The following is a 26596-nucleotide window of genomic DNA, read 5'->3' as shown; positions in this document are numbered from 1 at the left end:
ACTGCTTTCTGACTAACTGAATATCCTAGTTCCTGTCGGTGGGGTGTACACTGCGGAGGATGAGATAACTTTTTTCTGCATAGTGTCAGCCTCCTAGTGGCAGTATAGCGTACAACCCATGGTTTCCTATGTCCCCCAATGTAGGCTCCAAGAAACAGATTTTATGGTAAGCAACCAAAAATCCTGTTTTCCCACCTAACGCCACATTCTTCTGCTTAAAGGGACTCTGTCTCTGTATGTATGTATATATATATATATATACACACACACACACACACGTAAATATACACACATATATATAGTACAGACCAAAAGTTTGGACTCACCTCATTCAAAGAGTTTTCTTTATTTTCATGACTATGAAATTTGTAGATTCACTCTGAAGGCATCAAAACTATGAATTAACACATGTGAAATTATATAATTAACAAAAAAGTGTGAAACAACTGAAAATATGTCTTATATTCTAGGTTCTTCAAAGTAGCCACCTTTTGCTTTGATTACTGCTTTGTACACTCTTGGCATTCTCTTGATGAGCTTCAAGAGGTAGTCACTGGAAATGGTCTTCCAACAGTCTTGAAGGAGTTCCCATTGATGCTTAGCACTTGTTAGCCCTTTTGCCTTCACTCTGCGGTCCAGCTCACCCCAAGCCATCTCGATTGGGTTCAGGTCTGGTGACTGTGGACGCCAGGTCATCTGGCATAGCTCCCCATCACTCTCCTCCTTGGTCAAATAGCCCTTACACAGCCTGGAGGTGTGTTTGGGGTCATTGTCCTGTTGAAAAATAAATGATGGTCCAACTAAACGCAAACCGGATGGAATAGCAGGCCGCTGCAAGATGCTGTGGTAGCCATGCTGGTTCAGTATGTCTTCAATTTTGAATAAATCCCCAACAGTGTCACCAGCAAAGCACCCCCACACCTCCTCCTCCATGCTTCACGGTGGAACCAGGCTTGTAGAGTCCATCCATTCACCTTTTCTGCGTCACACAAAGACACGGTGGTTGGAACCAAAGATCTCAAATTTGGACTCATCAGACCAAAGCACAGATTTCCATTGGTATAATGTCCATTCCTTGTGTTCTTTAGCCCAAACAAGTCTCTTCTGCTTGTTGCCTGTCCTTAGCAGTGGTTTCCTAGCAGCTATTTTACCATGAAGGCCTGCTGCACAAAGTCTGCTCTTAACAGTTGTTGTAGAGATGTGTCTGCGGCTAGAACTCTGTGTTGCATTGACCTGGTCTCTAATCTGAGCTGCTGTTAACCTGCAATTTCTGAGGCTGGTGACTCGGATAAACTTATCCTCCACAGCAGAGGTGACTCTTGGTCTTCCTTTCCTGGGGCGGTCCTCATGTAAGCCAGTTTCTTTGTAGCGCTTGATGGTTTTTGCCACTGCACTTGGGGACACTTTCAGAGTTTTCCCAATTTTTCAGACTGACTGACCTTCATTTCTTAAAGTAATGATGGCCACTCGTTTTTCTTTACTTAGAATTTGTATTATGGCAAGAAAAAAACAGCTAACAGTCTATTCAGTAGGACTATAAGCTGTGTATCCACCAGACTTCTGCACAACACAACTGATGGTCCCAACCCCATTTACAAGGCAAGAAATCCCACTTATTAAACCTGACAGGGCACACCTGTGAAGTGAAAACCACTTCCGGTGACTACCTCTTGAAGCTCATCAAGAGAATGCCAAGAGTGTGCAAAGCAGTAATCAAAGCAAAAGGTGGCTACTTTGAAGAACCTAGAATATAAGACATATTTTCAGTTGTTTCACACTTTTTTGTTAATTATATAATTCCACATGTGCTAATTCATAGTTTTGATGCCTTCAGAGTGAATCTACAATTTTCATAGTCATGAAAATAAAGAAAACTCTTTGAATGAGAAGGGGTGTCCAAACTTTTGGTCTGCACTATATGTGTGTGTGTGTGTGTGTGTGTGTGTGTGTGTGTGTATATACAGAGACAGAGTCACTTCAAGCAGAAGAATGTGGCGTTAGGTGGGAAAACAGGATTTTTGGTTGCTTAAACTTTTGGTCTGTACTGTATATATTACCCCCGCCGTGATGCACCGAGCGCCTGTTCTTTGTTTGAACAATCTGAACAGACATGAGAAGGAAGACAGTCGGAAAGCGCTCCAATCACACTCTGAAATTTATACAGTGATTTTTCGGTCAGGAAGCAACAGATTGCATAAATAAAGGTAATGGTGAAATTATCTTTCACAGTACAATATGACTATCTAAACAGTTTGATGAAGGGCGGATCATGCTGACAGATTACGTGGTTTCTTGATCACTTTTTTGTAAGCCTAGAAGGAAACATCGTACTGTACTATATAAATGATAAAAATCTAACTGCTGGTGCCCAGGGAAGGGTGGGATTTCTATTCAACAGAGCAGCTTTTTTTAGGCTTGAAAAAGGACAATTATAGCTGAAACATTGCTTCTTTTTCTTCCTATTATGGTTTTCACTAATATGGAATAACAATCAAGTTTTTATCAAGACCCTGATGCCTTGGTGCCTCAGCTTCACTGAATTTCCACATTTCTTTTGGACCTGCCGAGTTTAACACAAGCTTGGTCAATGGTGCGTACGAATCTATGATTGGACATTTATGGCATATACAAGTGTGCTCAATTTTTCAGAATTCTCATAAAATCCAATGCAGAGAGACATGTGGCCACCTCTCCACTTACAGTGGCCACTGTACCTGATAAGATGAAAGGAGGACATAAATGTCTAAGAAGAGACATTAGTGAAGCAGAGAATAACACGTGGGTGGGTGTTTTAGATTACCGACATATTATAGTTTATATATGCTTTTGCTTACTCTCCTCTATTAATCTCTATGCTTTCTCTGAGCCAATGTAATACGGATCAGCAGCATTTAGATTATTTGCCGTTATACCGTATAATATGTATATTATATGGCACACAATATGGGACTTCAACTTTTACTTTGTAATGTTTTTGTATCTTTTAAAATATTTACAGCAGTTTTTTCCCCTACATAAAGACCTGTCATCATGTGATGAAATAGTGTGCTACTTACCTAAATACTTAAGGTTGATTTTTGGAGACAGGACAAACTTTCCAATACATTTTGCAGCTTTCTCAAACAGATCAGACTTTGGGTAAATTGTATAGATAGTATGAACACATTCAAAAAGGATCGCTGAAAGAGAAAGACAAGACAATGGTCACAAAATGTTCGAAAGACCTGCAAACAGTTACTGTAGGTCTGTAGTAACAGTAACATTAGATGGCTAGACTGCAATAAAAATAAAATATAAAACTGTTAATGAATAATTCTAAAAACATAATCCGCAACACGCCACAAGAACAACCAGGGACAAAAACCACCTAAAATAAAAACAGAGTGTGGTATACGTAGGTACTGGATTATTATTATTATTATTATTATTATTATTTTTTATATAGCACCATTGATTCCATGGTGCTGTACATGGATAACAAAGTGCCATATATAAACTGGGCCAGTAGTAAATATTACCATCTCACCCAATTCAGAGGAGTATCTGAACCTCTGTGGGCAGCAGATGACGTACATAGGGAATTCTAACTAACCCTGTTGTGTACCATGCAGAAGCTCTTCTTGCTGCTAACTTGATTATTCCCGAGATCCATTCCTGTTTAATTAGGTCGGCTGAATATTACTATAATCTAACATTAGATGGCTGGAAAGTTCCTTTAGAAATGCAGCCATTACATTTTCTTTTCTCGCTAAGAGGTCTGAAGATGTATCTGCAAAGCATATTCTTCCCATGCGGGCTATGCACCGCTACTTGGAAGACATGCAGTTTAACTAAGGCTAGGTTCACATTAGCGTTTGAGTCTGCAGCGTATCATCCGCAGACACATGCAAGAACACATGTTTACGTGCATGCGCTTGTGTTGTTTATGCGCATGCATTCAATATGACATAAAAAATGGGCGTCTAAAGGAATTTCTATTTACATTTTGAAGAACGCATGCAATACACATGTCCTTGCATACGTATGCGTTCCCATAGATAGATAGTAATGCGTTTTACAACGCACTCATCCGTATACGTATGCGCATGACTGCGCATATTTGACTGATTTTTGCCGCTTCCAAAAATGCAACATGATGCGTTCGCCAGTCCCCGCCACACACCGAAAACGACGCATGCATACGCTGACGCATGCGAACGGATGCAAACACATGCCCCTGCGTCCACCATGTTAAAGATAGGGAAACATGACGCATGATGATTGCTGCGGATGAAACCCTGCGCACACAGATGCAAATGTGAAAACAGCCTTAGTTAATCACATTAAAAGTACCCAACCCCAATAATTACAAAATTTGGCCCATTTAGACCTTATGATAATCCTAGAAATGCCCATTCCTCATTATCGTCATGACTAAAGAGGCCCACAATCACCTGCCAAAACAAAACGTTCACTCATTGGGTGCATTGATTTTTATGCTTGCTTAAAAAGCAAGATTCTTACCAGCACATCAACCTGTGTAAACAGACGAGGTGCTACCAATAAAATCATATCCTTTGTGCACCAAGAGATCGTATTAACAACGGTCCTGTGTGCATAGAACGATTGTTAGCACATTTAAACATGCAAACGTTAAACAGAGCTGGAATTTTTTTCGCAGAAGTTTGGGGGTAGCCAACATTCACTAAAGTCTGGCAGGAAAATTTTCATTAAAAATAAATAAATAATAATAAATCTGTGAACTCCACTATGATGACATGCCATCTTCAAAACTTCAAGTGAAAACACTACATCTAAACTGGCTTACCATAAGTGATGTTGTGATTTATTTCTGCTCGTCGTAACGATTCATCCAGTACATCATAAATAAGCTGGCTTGTCCTAATAAAAAGCAAAACACGTATTTATTATAATGAAACGCTTGAAACAAAAATGAACATGACCACACACACCGACAGTGCAATGCATTAGACACAAGTCTCACCATTAATTTAAAGGGAACCTGTCACGTCAGTTTTAGCAACTAAACTGTCCCGTTTGTGTGGTTATTGATGCAAAGTGCATCATTACCACAATGTTTTCAATCAAAATGATGCCGTAATCAACTCCAAAAATCACCTTGTATAGTTTTACAGTACCATCTCTTTTAGTCATAGAGGTGGAGCTTCATTTTCTTTCAGTCACGGGCTTGTCATATTGTCAACGTCCATGCACTCTGATGTTACAGGGTGCGCCAATGTCACGGGAATCTGCTCTAAAATCCCAATCTTGTGCAGTGACGAGTGGCTCCCGCGCATGTGCACTGAATCTGGGTGTACGTACCCGGCTTCATTGACTGTGTGTGCGTATGCCGAAGCCGCTGCGAGAGTCGGGCTGTATGAACATGCACGATACTGGGCATGCGTGTGGACCCGCTCAGCAATGCGCAAGATTTTAGAGCAGATTCCTGTAACGTCAGCGTACCCCAAAACATCGATCAGAGAGAATGGACGTCAACACACACAGTCACTGATATCTCCGATACCGGAAAAATCTGGATGCATGAAAGAGCCCTTAGATGAATTTCTCATTAATAACATAGTAAAACTCTGCACATGCTGCTGACTAACAGCCTAACATCCTCATATACAGTTGTGTGAAAAAGTGTTCGCCCCTTACAGATTTCCTATTTTTTCTTGCATGCTTGTCACATTTAAATATTTCAGATCACCAAACAAATTAAAATATTACACAAAGATAACACAAGAAAACACTAAATGCAATTTTTAAATGAAGGTCTTTATTATTATTAACCCATTGCCGACATTTTCAGTACAAGTACGTCATGTCAATCATGTGACCACCGCGACTAATCGCGCAGTGATCGCATGAATGTCCCTGCTGTTTCTCACAGCAGGGAACATGGCACCTTCGTCCTGGGGGGTTGCAAAGCCCCTCTGCAACGACGATCGCTGTGATTGGCTGTTCAGGATTGAACAGCCAATCGCAGAGCTTCTCAGTGTTTCAGGCAATCAGGTTGCCTGACACACTGATATTGTAAGAGCACCGATCATACGCTGGTGCCTGACAACAGCGTCACCAGGGCCAGCTCTGAGTGATGCGATAGACGATGACATTGTGGGCACCAATCACAGTGCATAGACATGCTGTGGCCTGCAGGCGACTTCCCTACTCTTCCTCATTCTAGCTGCAGAATTGTACAGGACGGTCACTCTGTCCGCCATGCTGGGCCTTGTGGTGCCACAAAATCCTGTGGATCACTGCCTGCTCCTGCTGAAGAAGAAAGAAGAGTTCCTGATACCTCCCTGATCCTTGGCTGATCTTTCCATAATCCCTTCCACCTCCCCTTTTCCCACTAATTACCCCTTCCCCCCTTTTCCACCCACCTCACCACCACTCCCCACCCCCTATCTGCCGCTGAGCACTGATCAGTACTTGATCGCGAGATTTTAAGCAGTTTTTTTTTTCTTTTTCATGCATCCTGCAGCTGCCGAGCTTGACGCAAATCACTGATTCAATGTCTGTGCTGGCTGTTTTCCACAACTTTTTTTTTTTCCAGTAATTAATTTTTTCTCCCTCTTCACTCTTTGCACCACTCCGCATGTACACCATTGGTTAGCACTAGCGCTCATTTTTGGCAAAGACTTTTTTTTTTCACCACTCTCTATTTTTTTTTATCCCCCTTCTGCTTCACATCTGTGCATGCATTCTACAGCCGTCGAGTGCTGGTCGGTGACTAACATTACTGACCTGGCCTTTGGTTGTTTTTTGGGGGATTTTATGGTGAAAAAAGAACCATTTAGATTAGTTGATAGATTAGATTATTTTGGGACAAAAAAAAAAAAATACACTGTAGTAATTGTCGACTACTACAATATTTTTTACTGAAGTGAATCAGGTTTGTCAGTTGCAGGCACGCAGTAATTTGTTTTTTAACTGACGTTCAATAAATAAGTTTGTTAATATTTTTCCGTTTACTTTTTTTTTCCCCTCCTCTAAATAAAAGAAAAATTTTACACCACGCACTTACAAACACACCTGAATAAAATTTGGTACACACATAAACACCACATACATTAATAAAAAGTCATCCCGCTGGTCCTAAACCCAGTATTCAGCGGAGGAGGCTTATGATTTCCTTGCCTCCGACACTGACAGTGAGGGAAAAGATCCCACCTTCCTTTATTTTTCCCACTCAGACTCCTCTTCCTCCAGTGATACCGAACTGCCACAGATTCCCCAGGGCAGAAACTGAACCAGCGCGCACAGTTACTAACCCCGTATGGACCTCACCTCCTGAAAATTATGAGCCACAAATTCCAGATATTGTGGCGCAATCGGTAATCCCATTGTACACCACCGGCCTCACAGAAATAGACTTTTTCAAAGTCTTTTTCTCTGCAGATTTTCTAAATCTCATGGTGTCGCAGACAAATTTGTACACCCAGCAATTTTTACCCCAAAATTCGACCATCAATTGCCAACTGGACCACTGTAGATGCCATAGAAATGGTGAAGTTTTGGGGCCTGGTTTTTCACATGGGGATTGTGATGAAGCCAGAAATTTGTCAATATTAGAGTGTTGACGTTTTGTATAACACTCCAGTGTCCCGTATGGCTATGGAACGGACACGCTTTGATGCCATTCACAAATTCTTGCATTCAGTGATAATGCACAATGTCCGGTCGGAGATGACCCCAACTTTGTCCGACTTTTCAAAGTTCGTCCGGTCATTATGCACTGCAGCAACAAGTTTGCTGAGATGTACAGTCCCCGAAAAGACATCTGTGTGGATGAGTCCCTAATCCACTTCAAGGGGAGGCTCAATTCCAGCAATACCTGCCCAGTAAGAGGGCCAAGTATGGAATTAAGCTGTTCAAACTGTGCGAGCGTACCTCAGGGCACACTCAAGTTTAGGGTTTATGAAGGGAAGGACACCCGGGGATTCAACCCCCTGAATGCCCCTCTGTTCTGGGATTGAGTGGGAAAATTGTGTGGGATTTGGTGCACCCACTGCAGGATCAAGGTTATTGTATATATATATATAACTTTTATACCAGCATCCAACTCTTCAAGTCCCTCTCTGCGCGAGTTACTGCAGCCTGTGGTAAGGTGCACAAAAAATCTGAGGCCTCCCCAGGATGCTACTTGGGCAGATGCTCAGAACGGGTGAGAGCAGGGCCCAATGTAGTGACAACATGCTAGTGGTCAAGTACAAGGACAAAAGGGATGTCCTTTTCTTGACCACCATACATGGTGATGGCAGCACCCCAGCACTGTAAAAGGTCCACACACCACACTGTGTACTGGAGTACAACAAGAACATGAGGGAGTTGATCTCTCTGATCAAGTCCTCCAGCAATCCAGTGCCATGAGAAAAGCCAAGGTGTGGTGTACGGGGGGTTTCCACCGATTAGCCACATGAGGGGCTCCACGGGCTCGCCAAACACAACAAGACACCCGCAGACCATTCCAGCAAAGTCTGCATTTCAAAACGTCACTCCTTCCCTTTCAAGCCCCAACATGTGCCAAAACGGTGGTTTTCCTCTACATGTGGGGTATCAACATACTCAGGAGAAAATGCACAACAACTTTTGGGGTCCCATTTCTCCTGTTACACTTGTGAAAATAAAAAATTGGGGCTAAAAGATCATTTTTGTGGAAAAAACGTGATTTTTTATTTTCACGTTTCTACGTTATAAAACTTCTGTGAAACATCTGGGGGGTTCAGGGTGCTCACCATACTTCTAGATTAGTTCCTTAGGGGGGGTCTAGTTTCCACAATGGGGTCATTTGTGGAGGGTTACCACTGTCTAGGCACATCAGGGGCTCTCCAAGCGCGACATGGTGTTCGTTCTCAATTTCAGCCAATTTTGCGCGAAAAAGTCAGACGGTGCTTCCGATCCCTTCCGTGTGCCCAAACAGTGGTTTTCCCCCACATGTGGGGTATTGGTGTACTCAGGAGAAAATGCACAACAACTTTTGGGGTCTCATTTCTCCTGTTACCCTTGTGAAAATAAAAAATTTTTAGTGAAAACAGTTAAATGTTAATGTATTCCTTCCACATTCCATTTATTTATTTGAAGTACCTGAAGGGTTAATGAACTTCTTGAATGTGGTTTTGAACACCTTGAAGAGTGCAGTTTTTAGAATGGTGTCACTTTTTGGTATTTTCTGTCTTATAGAACTCTCAAAGTCACTTCAAATGTCAGGTGGTCCCTAAAAAAAAAACCCAAACGAAGAAGTGAAAAGGTCGCACTCTGTTATCCGGTAAAAAAAAAATCTTACTTAGTTCATCTAAGTAATGTAAGTAACTGGAATATTGTGTCCAGTTTTAAAAAAGACATCAACAAACTGGAGCAAGTTCAGAAAAGAGCGACCAGAATGGTGACCGGTCTGCAAACCCTGTCTTATGAGGAAAGGTTGCAGGATTTGGGAATGTTTAGTTTGCAAAAGAGAAGACTGAGAGGAGACTTAATAGCTGTCTACAAATATCTAAAGGGCTGTCACATTGTAGAAGGATCAACTTTATTCTCATTTGCACAAGGAAAGACTAGAAGCAATGGGATGAAACTGAATGGGAAGAGACACAGATTAGATATTAGAAAAAACTTTTTGACAGTTAGAGTGATCAATGAGTGGAACAGGCTGCCACGAGAAGTGGTGAGTTCTCCTTCAATGGAAGTCTTCAAACAGAGGCTGGACAGACATCTGACTGGGATGATTTAGCGAATCCTGCTTTGAGCAGGGGGTTGGACCAGATGGCCCAGGAGGTCCCTTCCAACTCTACGATTCTATGATTCTATGATTCATCAACATGTTAAAAATGTGGATGCAGGACAGTCGGTTCTGTGGTGGATGATGACCGTTTCGCGTACTCCTTAATCTTCAGTGGGTCAAGGTGTGGCTAATACAAAGGGGGCAGTCTTTTACAGCTGCACAGACCTCTGTAACAAATCTTAGTCCCTAAAAAAAGGTTCTATGAATTTTGTTGTAAAAATGAGAAATCACTAGTTAACTTTTAACCTTTATAACTTCCTAATAAAAAAAGGTTCCAAAGTTGTGCTGATGTAAATTAGACCTGTAGGAACTGTTATTAACTGTTTTGTGTGACATATCGTTCTGATTTATGGGCATAAGAATTCAAAATTTGAAAATTGCTAAATTTTCATCAAATTTCTATATTTTTCCACAAATAAATGCAAACAATCTCAGAATCAGTGGGATCTGTTGAAGAATTCCAGAGTTACTACCAAATAAAGTGACAGTGGTCAGAATTGTAAAATTTGTCCAGGTTATGAAGGTGGAAAGAGACCAAGGGGTGAATGGGTTAAGGGGAAAAGAAATCCAAACCTACAAGGCCCTGAGTGAAAGTGTGATTGCCCTCTTCCCCCCTTAAAACATAACTTTACCACATCTTCGGGAAGCAGAGTTCAAATTCCCTAGTAACCGCAACACCTATTCTCAATCAAGAATTCATTTAAGTAGTACCTGCCTGACAGAGTGAAATAAACCAAAAGATCCTCAAAAGCTATACATCATGCTGCGATCCAAAGAATTTGTGGAACATATGAGAAACAAGGTACCGGTAATTAAGATCCATCAGTCAGGAAAAGGTCATAAAGCATTTTCTAAAGCTTTGGGACTCCACCAAACCACAGTGACAACCATTAGTCAAAAATAGCAAAAACATGGAACAGTGGAGAACCTTCCCATGAGTGGCTGGCAGACCAAAGTTACCCCAAGATTGCAGCGACGACTCATCCAAGAGGTCACAAAAGAACCCACAACAACATGAAAGGAACTGCAGCCCTCATTTCCCTCAGGTCAGTTTTCATGACTCGGCCAAAAGAGACTGGGCAAAAATGGCATCCATGGCAGAATTCGAAGATAAAAACGACTGCTGGGCAATAAAAACATAAAAGGCTCGTCTCAGTTGCACCAGAAAACATCTTGACGATTCCAAAAACTTTTCAAAAAAATACTCTGTGGACTGACGAGACCAAAGTTGAACGTTTTGGAAGGTGTATGTCACATTACATCTGGCGTAGAAGTAAAACAGCATTTCAGAAAAGGAACATCATACCAACAGTAAAATATGGTGGTGGTAGTGTTATGATCTGAGACTGTTTTGCGGCATCAGGACCTGGAAGATTTTCTGTGGTAAATGGAACCATGAATTCTGCTGCTTACCAAGAAATTCTGAAGAAGAATGTCAGGTCATCTGTTCGTGGCCTCAAGCTGAAGTGCACTTGGGTTATGCAGCAAGACAATGATCCAAAACACACCAGCAAATCAACCTCTGAATGGCTTAAAAAAAAAAAATTAAGACTTTGAAGTGGCCTAGTTAAAGCCCTCCAATGTGGCTGAATTAGAACTATTTTGCAAAGACGAGTGGGTCAAAATTCCTCCAGAACGTTGCAAAAAAACTCATTGCCAGTTATCACAACTGCTTGATTGCAGTTGTTGCTGATAAGGGTGGCCAAAGCAGTTATTAAGTTAGGGGGCAATCACCTTTTCACACAGGGCCCTGTAGAATTGGATTTCTTTTTCTCTTAATAAAGACCTTCAATAAAAAACTGCATTCTATGTTTACTTGTGTTATCTTTGTCTAATATTAAACTTTGTTTGGTGTTCTCAAAACATTTGAGTGTGATAAAATGCAAAAGAATAGGAAATCAGGAAGGGGGCAAAACACTTTCACACAACTGTATATAAAATCACATTCTTTTTTCCTAGTCACCATCCTCATAGTTTTACCCAGGGTCATCTTTCCCCAGTAGTCCCAAGATCCTCAGGAGCTGGATCTGTAGCCAGGGCGCGGGTACACTGTGATAGTTGAAGTCTACAGGTAGTTTTCCTCCAACCACTTGCTTCAAGATGGTCACAAATGATCCTGTTAGGTCCTTATAGGCAGATGGGTTTTCCTGTGCAGAATTAGAGACATCAGGAAAAATAAAAAAAAAAACAAAACACACAATATAAGCATTTAACCAGAATACATGTCTCAGGCACTTCATTGGGGAACATAGGATACCATGGGTGTACACTAGGGTGATGACAATTTTAAAAATTTTGCAAAACGAAAATGAAACCCCTTACATTGGAGGAACAATTGCATTCAAATGACATTAGCATCATCAAATTTGTAAAATATTCAAAAAAGTTCCCCCTCTTTTTCAAAAGATTTTTCGACTTTTAATTTTAATCTTTAAAGAAAATATCTTTCTAAGTTGTAACAAAAAGTGGTATTTTATTCACATCTAGAACATTCTGGAATATTTTAAAATATTTTGGAACTTAGTTTTATCTTTTCATTTTCAGTGCAAAGCTTCAAGTTTTACGATCAAGAAGTGCATTCAGAAAATGTCTTCTAGAAATTCCAGCAACAGTGCAAAAGCAAACAGGTCTATCTGGACGAGGAATCTGCCCTCCTATTGTCAACATAAAAGATAATAATGCAAAATTGCATGTCCTTTTTTGGCGGAAAAATACCATTTTTGCCTTATTTCATTTGAATGAAAGGGGGAACTTTTTTTAAAAAACAAAAAAAAAGCAATACTTATTCTTAAATAACCCATAAAAGTTCCTCCATTGCACATGGTTTCATAAAAAAATTTTTTTTGTCATTACACTAGTGTACGCTGCTGCCAACAAGAGGCTAACACCAGGAATTACAAACCTAAGAAAAAAAAAGTTGGCTCCTCTTCTGCAGGCTATGCATACCTACTGGCAATAAGCCATTTAGGCTATAGTGGCACTTCAGAGACAGACACAGATCTGGATTCTTCAGGCCGGTTTACCTGTTTCTAACTGTTTATTTTTTTTTAATCTTATATTGCATTCGCAAGATAGGAAAAGAGAAGGAGATTAGCCCCTCTGAAAACTCAGAACTATGATGAGCACAGCCTTCAGGAGTCAGCAGAATCCTCTTGTCTGGATGGCAGGATCTTTTCTTCGACCAACATCAGCAGTCTTCCCCATGATTGTGGAGCCTACTGAAACAGACTAAGGAACTTTTTAAATGCTTTGGAAGCCTTTGCAGGTGTTTTTTGTTAATTATTCTAATTTACTGAGATAATTACTTTCGGGTTTTCATTGGCTGTAAGCCATAATCATCAACATTAACAGAAATAAACAATTGAAATAGATCACTCTGTTTGTAATGACTCTATATAATATACGAGTTTCACTTTTTGCATTGAAGAACTGAAAACAACTTTTTGACAACATTCTAATTTTGTAAGAAGCACCTGTAGATGCAACCAAAAAGTGCCCTGGTTCATGTCCAGAGATTGAGACCCTCTAGAAAAAGGTATCAGATGCTCTGGGAATTGCATGGTCTCATATTTTCCCTCCCTTTTCAGTTCAGTCCTCTACCTTTCCTATCCAATTTGCTCAAGAAGATCAAGTCAGAAGGAATCCTTGTCATCCTCGTGGCCCTGGACTGGACCAGAAGATCATGGTACGCAATGCACGCATCGACCAGACCTACTACCCAAGATCCCCTCTTGCACTAAATTCTCAGTAGCTCAAATTTGATGGCACAGCAGTAAATCTAAAAGCCTTACGTTTTCTGATCAGATTGTACAGACCATGATCAAGGCACAGAAGCCATCCTTGTATCTACAATCGTACCTAGAAGGAGTTCTTCCGCTGGTTTGAATTTCACTAGGTCACCCCTACGTTTTTTTTCTCTCCTCGCATTCCTGCAAAAGGTTCACACTTTTGCCTCAATGGATGTGAGCCTGGGCATAAAGGTGATGCAAGCAGCAGTCACTACCTGAGGGATTTGCCTTACACATGCATATAATTTCCCGCAATTTGGATGTCCCATGTTTTCCTGTGTCCCTCAATTTAGAGCATGAGAAAAGAGGCTTTTAGGATTCACTTAAAAAACCCGTTTTCATAGCCTTCATTCAGGGGAACGGGGAACCCACTTTTCTTCTTGTTGCCCCCTTGGATATGTAGTTTTTTCTGCTTCTCTTTACTGGTTTTCTCACTTACTGAATAGCTTATTGCCAGCAGGTGGTTGTAGCCTGCTGAGGAGGAGCTGACTTTTTTTCTTTATAGGTTGTAATTCTTAGTGTCAGCCTACTGATCTGATGACAGCGGAGTACACCTATGGCTTCCTGTGTCCCCTAACGAAGGCTACAAAAATGGATTTTTACCAAAAGTAAAAAAAATCCTCTTATTAACATGTTGTAAAACTGAAGACCTTTTTACCTTTGTGACCTGTAGGTATATGTGTAGAGAAGACGCCATGACACCGACATCCCTGTCACACAAGGCCTTCCTGAACTTCTCATGTATGTGCTGTACTTGTGTTGGTGCAATAAGGTAGAATTTATACAATGCCAGGACTGCTTTCCTCCTCACAATTTCTCTAGAAGATAAGGGTGAAAAATGTGTCATTTACCATTGAAGAGAATCATTAAGCATCTTCTATTACTACTACTAGATGTCCAAACTATTTCTAGAGAGGAAATACACACATCTCTAAAAGGTCCAGCAGCCATTGGATATTCTAGGTGTAGCTCTTCATCTCTAGGTGTGCGTGCCTATGGAGAAACCAGGCAGGCAACAAGATTGTGGCAGGGAGAAGTCAGGGACGTGCCTTAGACTGGTCCTCTGGGGCGCACCGTCCTCTGGGGCGCACCGTCCTCTGTTAGCTTTTCAAACTATGTTCTATCTGAAGCACCGCAGCACTTCAGAGTAAAAACAGATCCGGCTTTAATAATGTAGTCAGTGTGTGATTCATGCTACAAGTGGTTCACAATCAGATTGTAATAGCCAACAGAAGCATGAAATACCATCATCTCTCCGTCTGGTAATGTTTAACTGACTGACTGACCTCTTCCTATACATAACACTTGTCAATCAAGCAAAGTTGGACAGGGAGAAGCCAGAGTTGATGCCTCACAGAACCCAAAATTTTTTAAAACTATACTTTTGTTTATTGTCATTCGGTTTCCAGTTAGTATTTTATGCTGCCGGTAATAAGGGCAGTAAAAATCTTTAAAACACATTCTCTTTACCGGATTGACCAAACAGACAGCAAAGAACAACTGTTAAGGGCAATGATCATATTTGTAAGGGCAATAATCATATTTGTAAGGAATAACAAAAACAGATAATAAATTCCAATAAATATGATGCACTAACAAAGTGGTGTCAGTAAAGCAAGTGTTATAAAGTCATTCTTAGGACAAAGTCACACGGCCGTCGACTCTCTCATGCGAGAGAATCGGGCCAATTATCCTAATGACACTCAGTTTAAATTCTTCTCGCATCACAGAGAAGACAGAGAGCATAATTTCTCCATTGTCTCTGTCCGCAGATGTGAATTGCACTCTGATGACATCAGACTGCAGTCCAATCTTTCAAAAGCAACCACAGCCTTGTATGGGTCCATGTGGCCAAATTATTGGATGTTCTTGCAGCATGCAGGGCTGTGGAATCGGTAAGCCAAACCTGCGACTCCGACTCCCACATATATTGCTTATATTTAAGTGAAAAAATTTTTGTAGTACAATGTGAACATCAGACATTTAATCATTTTTATGATAGAACATAATATATATTTATTGGAATACAACTTTAGAACACAAAAAACTAATAAATTGTAAATATGTAATACACTATGTAATATCGATTACACACACATATATATATATATATATATATATATATATATATATATATATATATATATGCACACACACACACACACACTATATATATCACTATGTAATAAACTATGTAAGTGGCAAAAAACAGTTTTCAACAAAAGTCTGAGCGAACCGTATATTTGTGTGATTCACCGCGCTATGCTGAGCAGATGTATACAAAAAAAAAAAAAGGGAAATAAATACTTAACAGCAGTTATACATACTTACTTAAAAATGAAGTTGATGTAGAATATTCTGTGTAAGTTGAGATGTCTACGTGGTAAGTAGATTGCAGGTTATCTGATGGTAGAGATCTCGTTTTTATAGCTGCTAATGCTATTGGAACAATGATATTAAGGTACCAACAAAACATACAAAAGGTCACACCACTCCTCGCATGTCCACCATACTCACTGGTTGTAGCTTAACGCTTATATTCTCTTCGGGGTGTTCCCTTTATGGTGGATCAATTGATACAATACTAAATATGAAGAGAATTTCAATTACTACCAGTGACCACAACCTTGATATTCAGTCCCAGTTCCTGGGGTACATATGCACTTGCTTGTGCTAGATTTGTTATGCTACCCAGGTGTAAATCCTGCTAGACTCTCTATAATGGTCTTTGTTGGCTTTATTTAGAGCCAGTGGAGGGACGATATCCACTGTTGAAAAAAATGACAAAGTGCTGGGTAAGGAGGGATCCACTAAACCCACAAATAGTGCTAGCGTTCCAGGAGCCAGTTAGTCCTGGTAGGACTTCTATGCACTTACTTCTGGTGATTGCTCTGGCGCAATCTGGCTGAGGCAGCGGCTGAGGCAGTGGGTCTGGCTGAGGCAGCGGCTGCTGATGGAGCGATAAGCTATGCAGCGTGTAGTAGGGGAGCGGGTAGACGCCAGCACCTCGTGTACTCCGGCCGGAAGTATTGACGAGGACGCGGCGAGAGTGGGGGGGGGGGCGGAGCTACTGTGACGTCACAGGCAGGGAGGAGGACAGATGCACGAGAGGCACAAACCAACCAACATGTTTCGAGGGGGGCTTCCCTCTTTGTCAGTAGCTCCGCCTCCCCCACTCTCGCCGCGTCCTCGTCAATACTTCCGGCCGGAGTACACGAGGTGCTGGCGTCTACCCGCTCCCCTACTACACGCTGCATAGCTTATCGCTCCATCAGCAGCCGCTGCCTCAGCCAGACCCACTGCCTCAGCCGCTGCCTCAGCCAGATTGCGCCAGAGCAATCACCAGAAGTAAGTGCATAGAAGTCCTACCAGGACTAACTGGCTCCTGGAACGCTAGCACTATTTGTGGGTTTAGTGGATCCCTCCTTACCCAGCACTTTGTCATTTTTTTCAACAGTGGATATCGTCCCTCCACTGGCTCTAAATAAAGCCAACAAAGACCATTATAGAGAGTCTAGCAGGATTTACACCTGGGTAGCATAACAAATCTAGCACAAGCAAGTGCATATGTACCCCAGGAACTGGGACTGAATATCAAGGTTGTGGTCACTGGTAGTAATTGAAATTCTCTTCATATTTAGTATTGTATCAATTGATCCACCATAAAGGGAACACCCCGAAGAGAATATAAGCGTTAAGATACAACCAGTGAGTATGGTGGACATGCGAGGAGTGGTGTGACCTTTTGTATGTTTTATTGGTACCTTAATATCATTGTTCCAATAGCATCAGCAGCTATAAAAACGAGATCTCTACCATCAGATAACCTGCAATCTACTTACCACGTAGACATCTCAACTTACACAGAATATTCTACATCAACTTCATTTTTAAGTAAGTATGTATAACTGCTGTTAAGTATTTATTTCCCTTTTTTTTTTTTTGTATACATCTGCTCAGCATAGCGCGGTGAATCACACAAATATACGGTTCGCTCAGACTTTATAACAGGAGCCGACACAGTCCTGTCTCTTCACCAGCTGCATCTGAGTTTTTTGGATAGGTAGTGCCCGTGTTACTTTACCGTAATTAGTTTTCAACAAAAACATACTAAATAACATTTGTGCAGTCTATGAATTTGTTTTGAGAGATAGTATCGCCTCCATCAGGTCCTCCTTCATAGATGACCTCAAATCTGACCTAATAATTTTAAGGCCAGAGAACAACCTCTCTACACTAACTTGGGTTGGCGGCAAAGCCGTAACCACATGGGCGACATCTCTATCAATTTCCAAGTATAAAGGAATTGCCTCACGCACAGTCAGTTTTGATGAACGGTTGAATTTTTCTTTTGAGAGCAAGTGAAACATTTTGCTGAAATATGGTCAATCTGCTTGCTATAGGAGACGGAGTGAAATCTTTTTCCTTGCAGCAACGCTTTGCCTGCTCCATGTCATCCACATACTTGTCAAAGTCAAACTCCTCATCTGATGAGGATGAAGATATGGCAGCAGTAGCACTGTCAGGACCCAAGTCCTCTTGCGCCTGGGAGTCCTCCTGTAGGCCACTCATCCTAACTGCTACCTCATTCAGAGCTTCTTTTCCTTTAGTAAGCTGTTGATCATCAAGCAGTATACGATGACTTGGGTCCACATAAACAGCTGCCAGAAAAATTTTATTTTCCAATAGCTGTGTCTCTCTCCGTTTCATTGAAGCAGAAATGCTATTTTGCCTGTCCCAAGGAGGAGGTTTAATCGCATATGGCAAGTTCTTCCACTCCCTCATGAAAATGCCAGGAGTTAAATCCTCAGCTTGTAATTTTTTAGTCACGGTAAATGGGTGATTATGCAATTCGTTCAATTCAGCCACCTGTGTCCATTGACCTTCATTGAGGGTTACCTGAGGGTTCGCCATATCTATACGAAATGGTTTTAGTTCAAGCAATCGCTCAATCATTAAATAAGTGCTGCCCCATCGAGTGGCTTGATTGACAATTGCCCCTTTCCCAGCACGTCTCTTCAAGATGGAATCAATTTTAGGGGTTCTGGCGGCAATAACCAATTTCCTCACTTTTCCAATCAGATTTCCAGCATGTCCCTCTTGCAGACTCTCTCTTATTGCCAGCTGCAGCGTGTGCACAACTTTCTCACTTTCTCCAGCTTTCTACACTTTCTCACTTTCTACAGGAATCGGATCCTGTGCAGGGCAGGCACCCCTCCCCCTCATCTCTCTGGTGAAGACGGCAGAAGACAGGACAGAGGGGAGATTGCCCCCTGCAGTCTGGAGCCGGTGCAGGACAGGAGTACTTCAGCATACAAGTGAGTTTTCATAGGTGCGTGCCCCTGCTTCTAGGTGGGCAGCTGCCCCCCCTGTCAGTTTGTGTGGCATTTTTCTAATCTGCTTTTGCTATTGAAAACATTATCTATGAGCTCAAAAACCTTTCAGGTGATGCGGTTTTTTTAAAAACCTGATCTGATTTTGCAGCTTAAAAACGTATCCTCAAAAAACGCAGGAAAAACGCTGTGTGTGAATATAGCCTTAGATCAGGAATAAAACAGCCATTTATGGGACATTTCATATCTTTCCCAAATTCCTTTGAAAAAATATTCAGCACATTCTGCATTGAACTATTGTACCCAATTTATTATATATTTTAGGAGTCGGACCATTTTATACCGACTCCACCAAAATGAGCTCCGACTCCACAGCCCTGGCAGCATGATATCTTTCCTTCTGATAAAACATCAGATAGCACTCCGCTGTGGTATATGCTCGTGTGAGCAAGGTCTTAAAATGGATCTCTGACTTTTACGAACATCTAGTTATACATGTGAACATAGAATTGACATGTAACATTCTGTAACATGAGATTAGAAGCTGAAAGGGTATCAGTCACCTCCAAAAATCACAATACATCTGAAGATTTAGCGATTTCCCACCTGAGACGTATCCAAACATTCCTGTGACCTAGGTTGTATGGATACGTCCCAGTGATTTTGCGATCGGCACCAGGTGTCAGCTGATTCTGACAGCTGAGACACAGCTCCCAGCACCTTAACCCTCTAAATGCTGCGAACGAACTCGATTGCAGCATTTCAGGAGCAGGCAAAGGGAAGACAACCCCTCTGCTCTTGGATTGGAGACCCTGCGACGTCATGACGACACCAGAGCTAGCAAAATTGCTACATCATGCTCAGAGCATGATCAGCAATTTTGTCTGTCAAAGCACTGACAGATGGCATAGCATAGGGATGCTGAGTTTGCATAGCATAGGGATGCTGCTACATCCCGATGCTATACAAGTGATCAGCCTGCAAAACAAATAGTAGTCCCAGAGTGGGTCAAAGTAAAAGTTAGTAAAAAGAAAAATATTATACCCAAAAATAATTTTTATGAAAATATAATAAAATTATATTATATTATTATAATATAATAATTATTAATAACTATATATATATATATATATATATATATATATATATATATATATATATATATATATATATATATTATATTATATATATATATATTTTTTGTATCTCAGCGTCCGGAAAGACCAGACCTATGAAACTGTCCCACTAGTTAAAGCCTTTAGTGAACACCATAGAAATAAAAAACAAGGCAAAAAAACATTGCTTTATCATCATACCACCAAGCAAAAAGTGGAATAGAACGCGATCAAAAAGACAAATATAAAAATATAAATAAACATGTACCGCTGCAAACGTAATCTTGTCCCGCAAAAACCAAGCCATCATACATCTCCATCAGCGGAAAAATAAAAAAGTTACGGCTCTATAATAATGCATAAAACGATGCAAAAACAATTATTTTTTCTATAAAATAGATTGTGTAAAAACATTAAAAAAAAAAAAAAAAAAAAACACTATATAAATGGGGTATCGCTGTAATCACATTGACTCAAAGAATAAAACAGCCTTATCAATTTTACAACATGCGGAACGACATAAAACCTCCACCCCTCCGCCAAATAATTCCTGAATTGCTGGTTTTTGTGCATTCTCCCAAAAATCGGAAAAGAATGCGATCAAAAAATGTCACGAGTCTCTAAATGAAAACGTCAACTTGTTCCACGAGATAGAAGCCTTTGTCCAAAATATGGAAAAATTATAGCTCTCAAAATGTGGTGAAGGGAAAAATTAGTTTTTGCAATAAAATACATTTTTTAGTGTGTGACAGCTGCCAGACATAGAAACTATATAAATCTGGCATCGCTGTAATCGCACTGAACCGAAATATAAAGTCGTTTAATCACTTATATCGCACAAGGAACGGCATAAAAAATAAATAAAATAAATTCTTCACATGCTGTTGATTTTTTCATTCTGCCTCACAAAGATTGCAGTAAGGCTCACTGCACATTTATCCTGCGCTCTGTGTTGGGCGCTTACACCCAGGTTTCCATGTACAGTGCGTTGCAAAAGTATTCGGCTCCCTGGAAATTTTCAACCTTTTCCCACATATCATACTTCAAACATAAAAAAACCAAATGTACATTTTTGGTGAGGAATCAACAAGTGGGACACAATTGTGAAGTTGAACGAAATTTATTGGTTATTTTTTGGGAAATTCAAAAACTAAAAAGTGGGGCGTGCAATATTATTCTGCCCTTTTACTCTCAGTGCAGCAAACTCACTCCAGAAGTTCATTGTAGATCTTTGAATGATCCAATGTTGTCCTAAATGACTAATGATGATAAATATAATCCACCTGTGTGTAATCAAGTCTCCGTATAAATGCACCTGCTCTGTGATAGTCTCAGGGTTCTGTTTGAAGCACAGAGAGCATCATGAAGACCAAGGAACACAACAGGCAGGTCCGTGATACTGTTGTGGAGAAGTTTAAAGTCGGATTTGGATACAAAATGATTCTCATTTTGAGTACCAACCTCTTGTGTGGCATGGTATCAAACGCTTTGGAAAAATCAATATATACCACGTCCAATGACTCACCTTGGTCCAGTCTATAGCTTAGGCTAGTTTCACATTAGCGTTTATGGCCGCAGCGTCAGGCTGCGCACGGCAGCCACTAAGCCCCGCCCCTTGCCGCGCCTCCACCGATAGCTCCGCCTACGGACGCATGACGCTGCATGCGTCCCCTATCTTTAGCACTGGGGACGCAGGCCGTGAGCAGGTATGCGTTTGGCGGCGCATGCGGCCTTTTGACGCTGCGCCGAGCACACCAAATTGCAACCTGTTGCGTTTGGCGCAGCATCATACCTGCGCACGGCCTGTGTCCCCAGTGCTTAAGATAGGGGACGCAGGACGCATGCAGCGTCATGCGTCCGTAGGCGGAGCTACCGGCGGAGGTGCGGCAGGTGGCGGGGCTTAGCGGCGGCCGTGCGCAGCCCGACGCTGCGCCCGTAAACGCTAATGTGAAACTAGCCTTACCTCTTCATAAAAACTGATTAGATTGGTTTGACAGGAGTGATTCCTCATAAATCCATGCTGATATGGAGTTAAACAGTTATTCCCATTGAGAAAATCCAGAATAACAATCCCTCAGAAACCCTTCAAATATTTTGAAGGTGTTTAATAAATTAGCTTTTTCCTCATCATCTACAACCATTCTTTCCTCACAATTTTTTAAAGGGCCTACATTTTCACTTTGATTCTTTAACTATTGATTGATATACAGTGGGGCAAAAAAGTATTTAGTCAGTCAGCAATAGTGCAAGTTCCACCACTTAAAAAGATGAGAGGCGTCTGTAATTTACATCATAGGTAGACCTCAACTATGGGAGACAAACTGAGAAAAAAAAAATCCAGAAAATCACATTGTCTGTTTTTTTTTCATTTTATTTGCATATTATGGTGGAAAATAAGTATTTGGTCAGAAACAAAATTTCATCTCAATACTTTGTGATATATCCTTTGTTGGCAATGACAGAGGTCAAACGTTTTCTGTAAGTCTTCACAAGGTTGCCACACACTGTTGTTGGTATTTTGGCCCATTCCTCCATGCAGATCTCCTCTAGAGCAGTGATGTTTTTGGCTTTTCGCTTGGCAACACGGACTTTCAACTCCCTCCAAAGGTTTTCTATAGGGTTGAGATCTGGAGACTGGCTAGGCCACTCCAGGACCTTGAAATGCTTCTTATGAAGCCACTGCTTCGTTGCCCTGGCTGTGTGCTTTGGATCATTGTCATGTTGAAAGACCCAGCCACGTTTCATCTTCAATGCCCTTGCTGATGGAAGGAGGTTTGCACTCAAAATCTCACGATACCTGGCCCCATTCATTCTTTCATGTACCCGGATCAGTCGTCCTGGCCCCTTTGCAGAGAAACAGCCCCAAAGCATGATGTTTCCACCACCATGCTTTACAGTAGGTATGGTGTTTGATGGATGCAACTCAGTATTCTTTTTCCTCCAAACACGACAAGTTGTGTTTCTACCAAACAGTTCCAGTTTGGTTTCATCAGACCATAGGACATTCTCCCAAAACTCCTCTGGATCATCCAAATGCTCTCTAGCAAACTTCAGACGGGCCCAGACAAGTACAGGCTTAAGCAGTGGGACACGTCTGGCACTACAGGATCTGAGTCCATGGTGGCGTAGTGTGTTACTTATGGTAGGCCTTGTTACATTGGTCCCAGCTCTCTGCAGTTCATTCACTAGGTCCCCCCGCGTGGTTCTGGGATTTTTGCTCACCGTTCTTGTGATCATTCTGACCCCACGGGGTGGGATTTTGCGTGGAGCACCAGATCGAGGGAGATTATCAGTGGTCTTGTATGTCTTCCATTTTCTAATTATTGCTCCCACAGTTGATTTCTTCACTCCAAGCTGGTTGGCTATTGCAGATTCAGTCTTCCCAGCCTGGTGCAGGGCTACAATTTTGTTTCTGGTGTCCTTTGACAGCTCTTTGAGCTTCACCATAGTGGAGTTTGGAGTCAGACTGTTTGAGGGTGTGCACAGGTGTCTTTTTATACTGATAACAAGTTTAAACAGGTGCCATTACTACAGGTAATGAGTGGAGGAAAGAGGAGACTCTTAAAGAAGAAGTTACAGGTCTGTGAGAGCCAGAAATCTTGATTGCTTGTTTCTGACCAAATACTTATTTTCCACCATAATATGCAAATAAAATGAAAACAAAACAGACAATGTGATTTTATGGATTTTTTTTTCTCAGTTTGTCTCCCATAGTTGAGGTCTACCTATGATGTAAATTACAGACGCCTCTCATCTTTTTAAGTGGTGGAACTTGCACTATTGCTGACTGACTAAATACTTTTTTGCCCCACTGTAGTTGAAGAACAGTTTGGAATTAGTTTTACTCTCCTTAGGCTAGTTTCACGCCAGCGTTTTGAGGCGCAGCGGATGCTCGCGATGAAGCTCCGCTCCCTGCTGCGGCTCCTCCGGTCAGCTCCGCTAATGGGCGCATGACACTGCATACCCTATCTTCAGCATTGGGTACGCAGGCCGTGCGCAGGTATGCTTTTGCCGGTGCATGTGTCCTTTTGACGGTGCGTCGACCTGCGCCAAACGCATCATGTTGCATTTTGATGTGGCCGGCACACCGTCAAAAGGATGCATGCGCCGACAAAAGCATACCTGCGCAGGGCCTGCGTACCCAATGCTAAAGATAGGGTACGCAGGTCGCATGCAGCGTCATGCACCCATAGGCGGAGCTGACCGGAGGAGGTGCGGCAGGGGCGGAGCTTCACGGTGAGCGTCCGCTGCGCCTCAAAACGCTAGTGTGAAACTAGCCTTAGCAATGTTATTCTCTGCTTCCTTTTTGGCAGCTTTAGTTTTTTTTAGATAAAGTATTTTTCTCCCTAAAGTTTTTTAGAGCTTCAACAGTGCCATCCTGTTTTAGTAGTTTAAATGCTTTCTTTTTACTGTTCATAGCCCCTCTTACTTCTTTGTTTAGCCACATTGAGTTTTTCCTATTTCTTGTCCTTTTATTCCCACAAGGTATAAACCGCTTACAGTGCCTATTTAGGATGTTCTTAAACATTTCCCATTTATTATCAGTATTCTTATTTCTGAGGACATTGGCCCAGTCAGCCAGATTAAGGCCTGTTTCACACTTCCGTTTTTTAGTTCAGTTGCCACCGGACCTTTTTTTGACGGATCCGCTGAAGTCGGAAATTTAAAAGAACCGTGTCCTGTAGAGGGAGATTTGTCTTTCTCACAGCCTTTCCAGAACGCTATTCAGGGTTAAAATCCCTGGCAGAGCAAGTCTTCCAGGCATGCGCACTACAAAATAGCGGACCGTCACTCTGAAAAAACGTTTCAGAGTCCGTCTCCTCCGCCTGGGAACCGCTAAAAATCTGACGGATCCGTCAAAAAACGGGTGAGACGGACGACCGTCAGTCAAAAACCGCTGCTAATGTCAGTCTATGGGGGAAAAAAATGGATCCGCCAAAAAAAGGGGCGGATCCATTTTTTTTCTAAAAGTTGCGGATTTTGACTAACGTCAAAAAACGGAAACGTGAAACAGGCCTAAGGTTAGCCCTTATAACTTCCTAACAAAGAAAATGTTTTCAAGAAATTGTGCTGATATGAAGTAGACATGTGGGAAAAGTTATTTAGTAACTATTTTGTGTGACATATCTCTCTGATTTAAGGACATAAGAATTCAATGTTGGAAAATTGCCTCATTTTCCACATTTTCGCAAGATTTCCGTTTTTTTTTTCCACAAATTAATGCATGCTATATCAAAGAAATGTTACCACTAACATGAAGTACAATATGTCACAAAAAATAATCTCAGAATCAGTGAGATCCGTTCAAGCGTTCTAGAGTTATTACCTCATATAGTGACACTGGTCAGAATTGTAAAAATTGGCCTGGTCATTAATGTGCAAACCACTTTGGGGGGGGGGGGGGTAAAGGGGTTAAGTTATGATAGTTTACTGGAGCAGCGGATACAGTGTGAAACTAAAGTTATATTCTCCTGTAACTATTTCCAGTCATCAGAGTGGTGCAGGGAGGTGTAACAGTCACCGTTCAGCAAAAAAACGAGTGCTCTGCTATAATTTCCTTGCACCATCACAGAAAGCAGCCCGCTTTGCAGTGTAAGCGAAGAGCAGACTGTCAGGCAATGTGCAGGAAGTTATTACAGTGCACTCGCAGTGTAGTGAACGGTGACTGTCAGGAAGATATTACAGTGCACTCGCAGTGTAGTGAACGGTGACTGTCAGGAAGATATTACAGTGCACTCGCAGTGTAGTGAACGGTGACTGTCAGGAAGATATTACAGCGCACTCGCAGTGTAGTGAACGGTGACTGTCAGGAAGATATTACAGCGCACTCGCAGTGTAGTGAACGGTGACTGTCAGGAAGATATTACAGCGCACTCCCAGTGTAGTGAACGGTGACTGTCAGGAAGATATTACAGCGCACTCACAGTGTAGTGAACGGTGACTGTCAGGAAGATATTACAGTGCACTCACAGTGTAGTGAACGGTGACTGTTATACCTCCTTTCACCACACTGATGACAGGAAGTGAGGCTGCGGGAAGAATATAACTTCGTTTTCTCCCAGTAGCTGCCCTTCCAGTTAAGCACTTAAGACTTAAATGCCATTTCTTTGCAGATTATCCCTATATCTGCAGACAATTTGTGTTTTTAGAGAGGACAGGTTCCCTTTAGTTCATGCAATCTTGTCATACATTACAGTTTGATTTTTGGAGGGCATTTGAATTGGTCAGAATCAATAGTTTTTAAAAGTCGACACATGCAAGTCTCTCCAGTCACGTTGGTCCATGCTCTTTCAGAAGGTCTTGAAATGGGAACATACTGGGGCAGTGTCTAAAGAAAGAGCCACCAAGTGTGTTTAGTATACACAACAGAACACATATGCAGAGAATTTTCCTTACTTTGAGTGATGCAGCTTGTCCTCAATTAATGGAAGAGCAGCAGGAATCATTTCCCGGGGAAATATCTGACTCACAATAGTCAGTGCCATGCACATCTCCACAAGGTTGGTGCTCTGTAGATCCTGTGAGAGGACATATGTGCTTTACATCTTAATATACATAGTACAGCATATAATGCCGAGT

At 41.5% G+C, this 26596-nt stretch overlaps 1 protein-coding gene across 2 annotated transcripts in view; it reads right to left on the bottom strand.

Moving 5' to 3' along the window:
- Positions 1–26596, bottom strand: part of AP4E1 (adaptor related protein complex 4 subunit epsilon 1) — a 109915-nt gene that overhangs the window by 76212 nt on the left and 7107 nt on the right. For both annotated transcript variants that reach the window (XM_073568431.1, XM_073568432.1), the window contains exons 5-9: positions 26414–26535; positions 14228–14387; positions 11762–11928; positions 4808–4881; positions 3057–3179 (exon numbers count right to left, since the gene is read on the bottom strand). In XM_073568431.1, coding sequence (XP_073424532.1) covers positions 3057–3179; positions 4808–4881; positions 11762–11928; positions 14228–14387; positions 26414–26535 — 646 coding nt within the window. The remainder of the gene's footprint in view (positions 1–3056; positions 3180–4807; positions 4882–11761; positions 11929–14227; positions 14388–26413; positions 26536–26596) is intronic.

The sequence above is a fragment of the Dendrobates tinctorius genome, unplaced genomic scaffold, assembly GCF_039654945.1.
Source record: "Dendrobates tinctorius isolate UK_male_01 unplaced genomic scaffold, ASM3965494v1 ptg000022l, whole genome shotgun sequence".
Lineage (NCBI taxonomy): Eukaryota > Metazoa > Chordata > Amphibia > Anura > Dendrobatidae > Dendrobates > Dendrobates tinctorius.
This window is presented reverse-complemented; position numbering and strand designations above follow the sequence as displayed.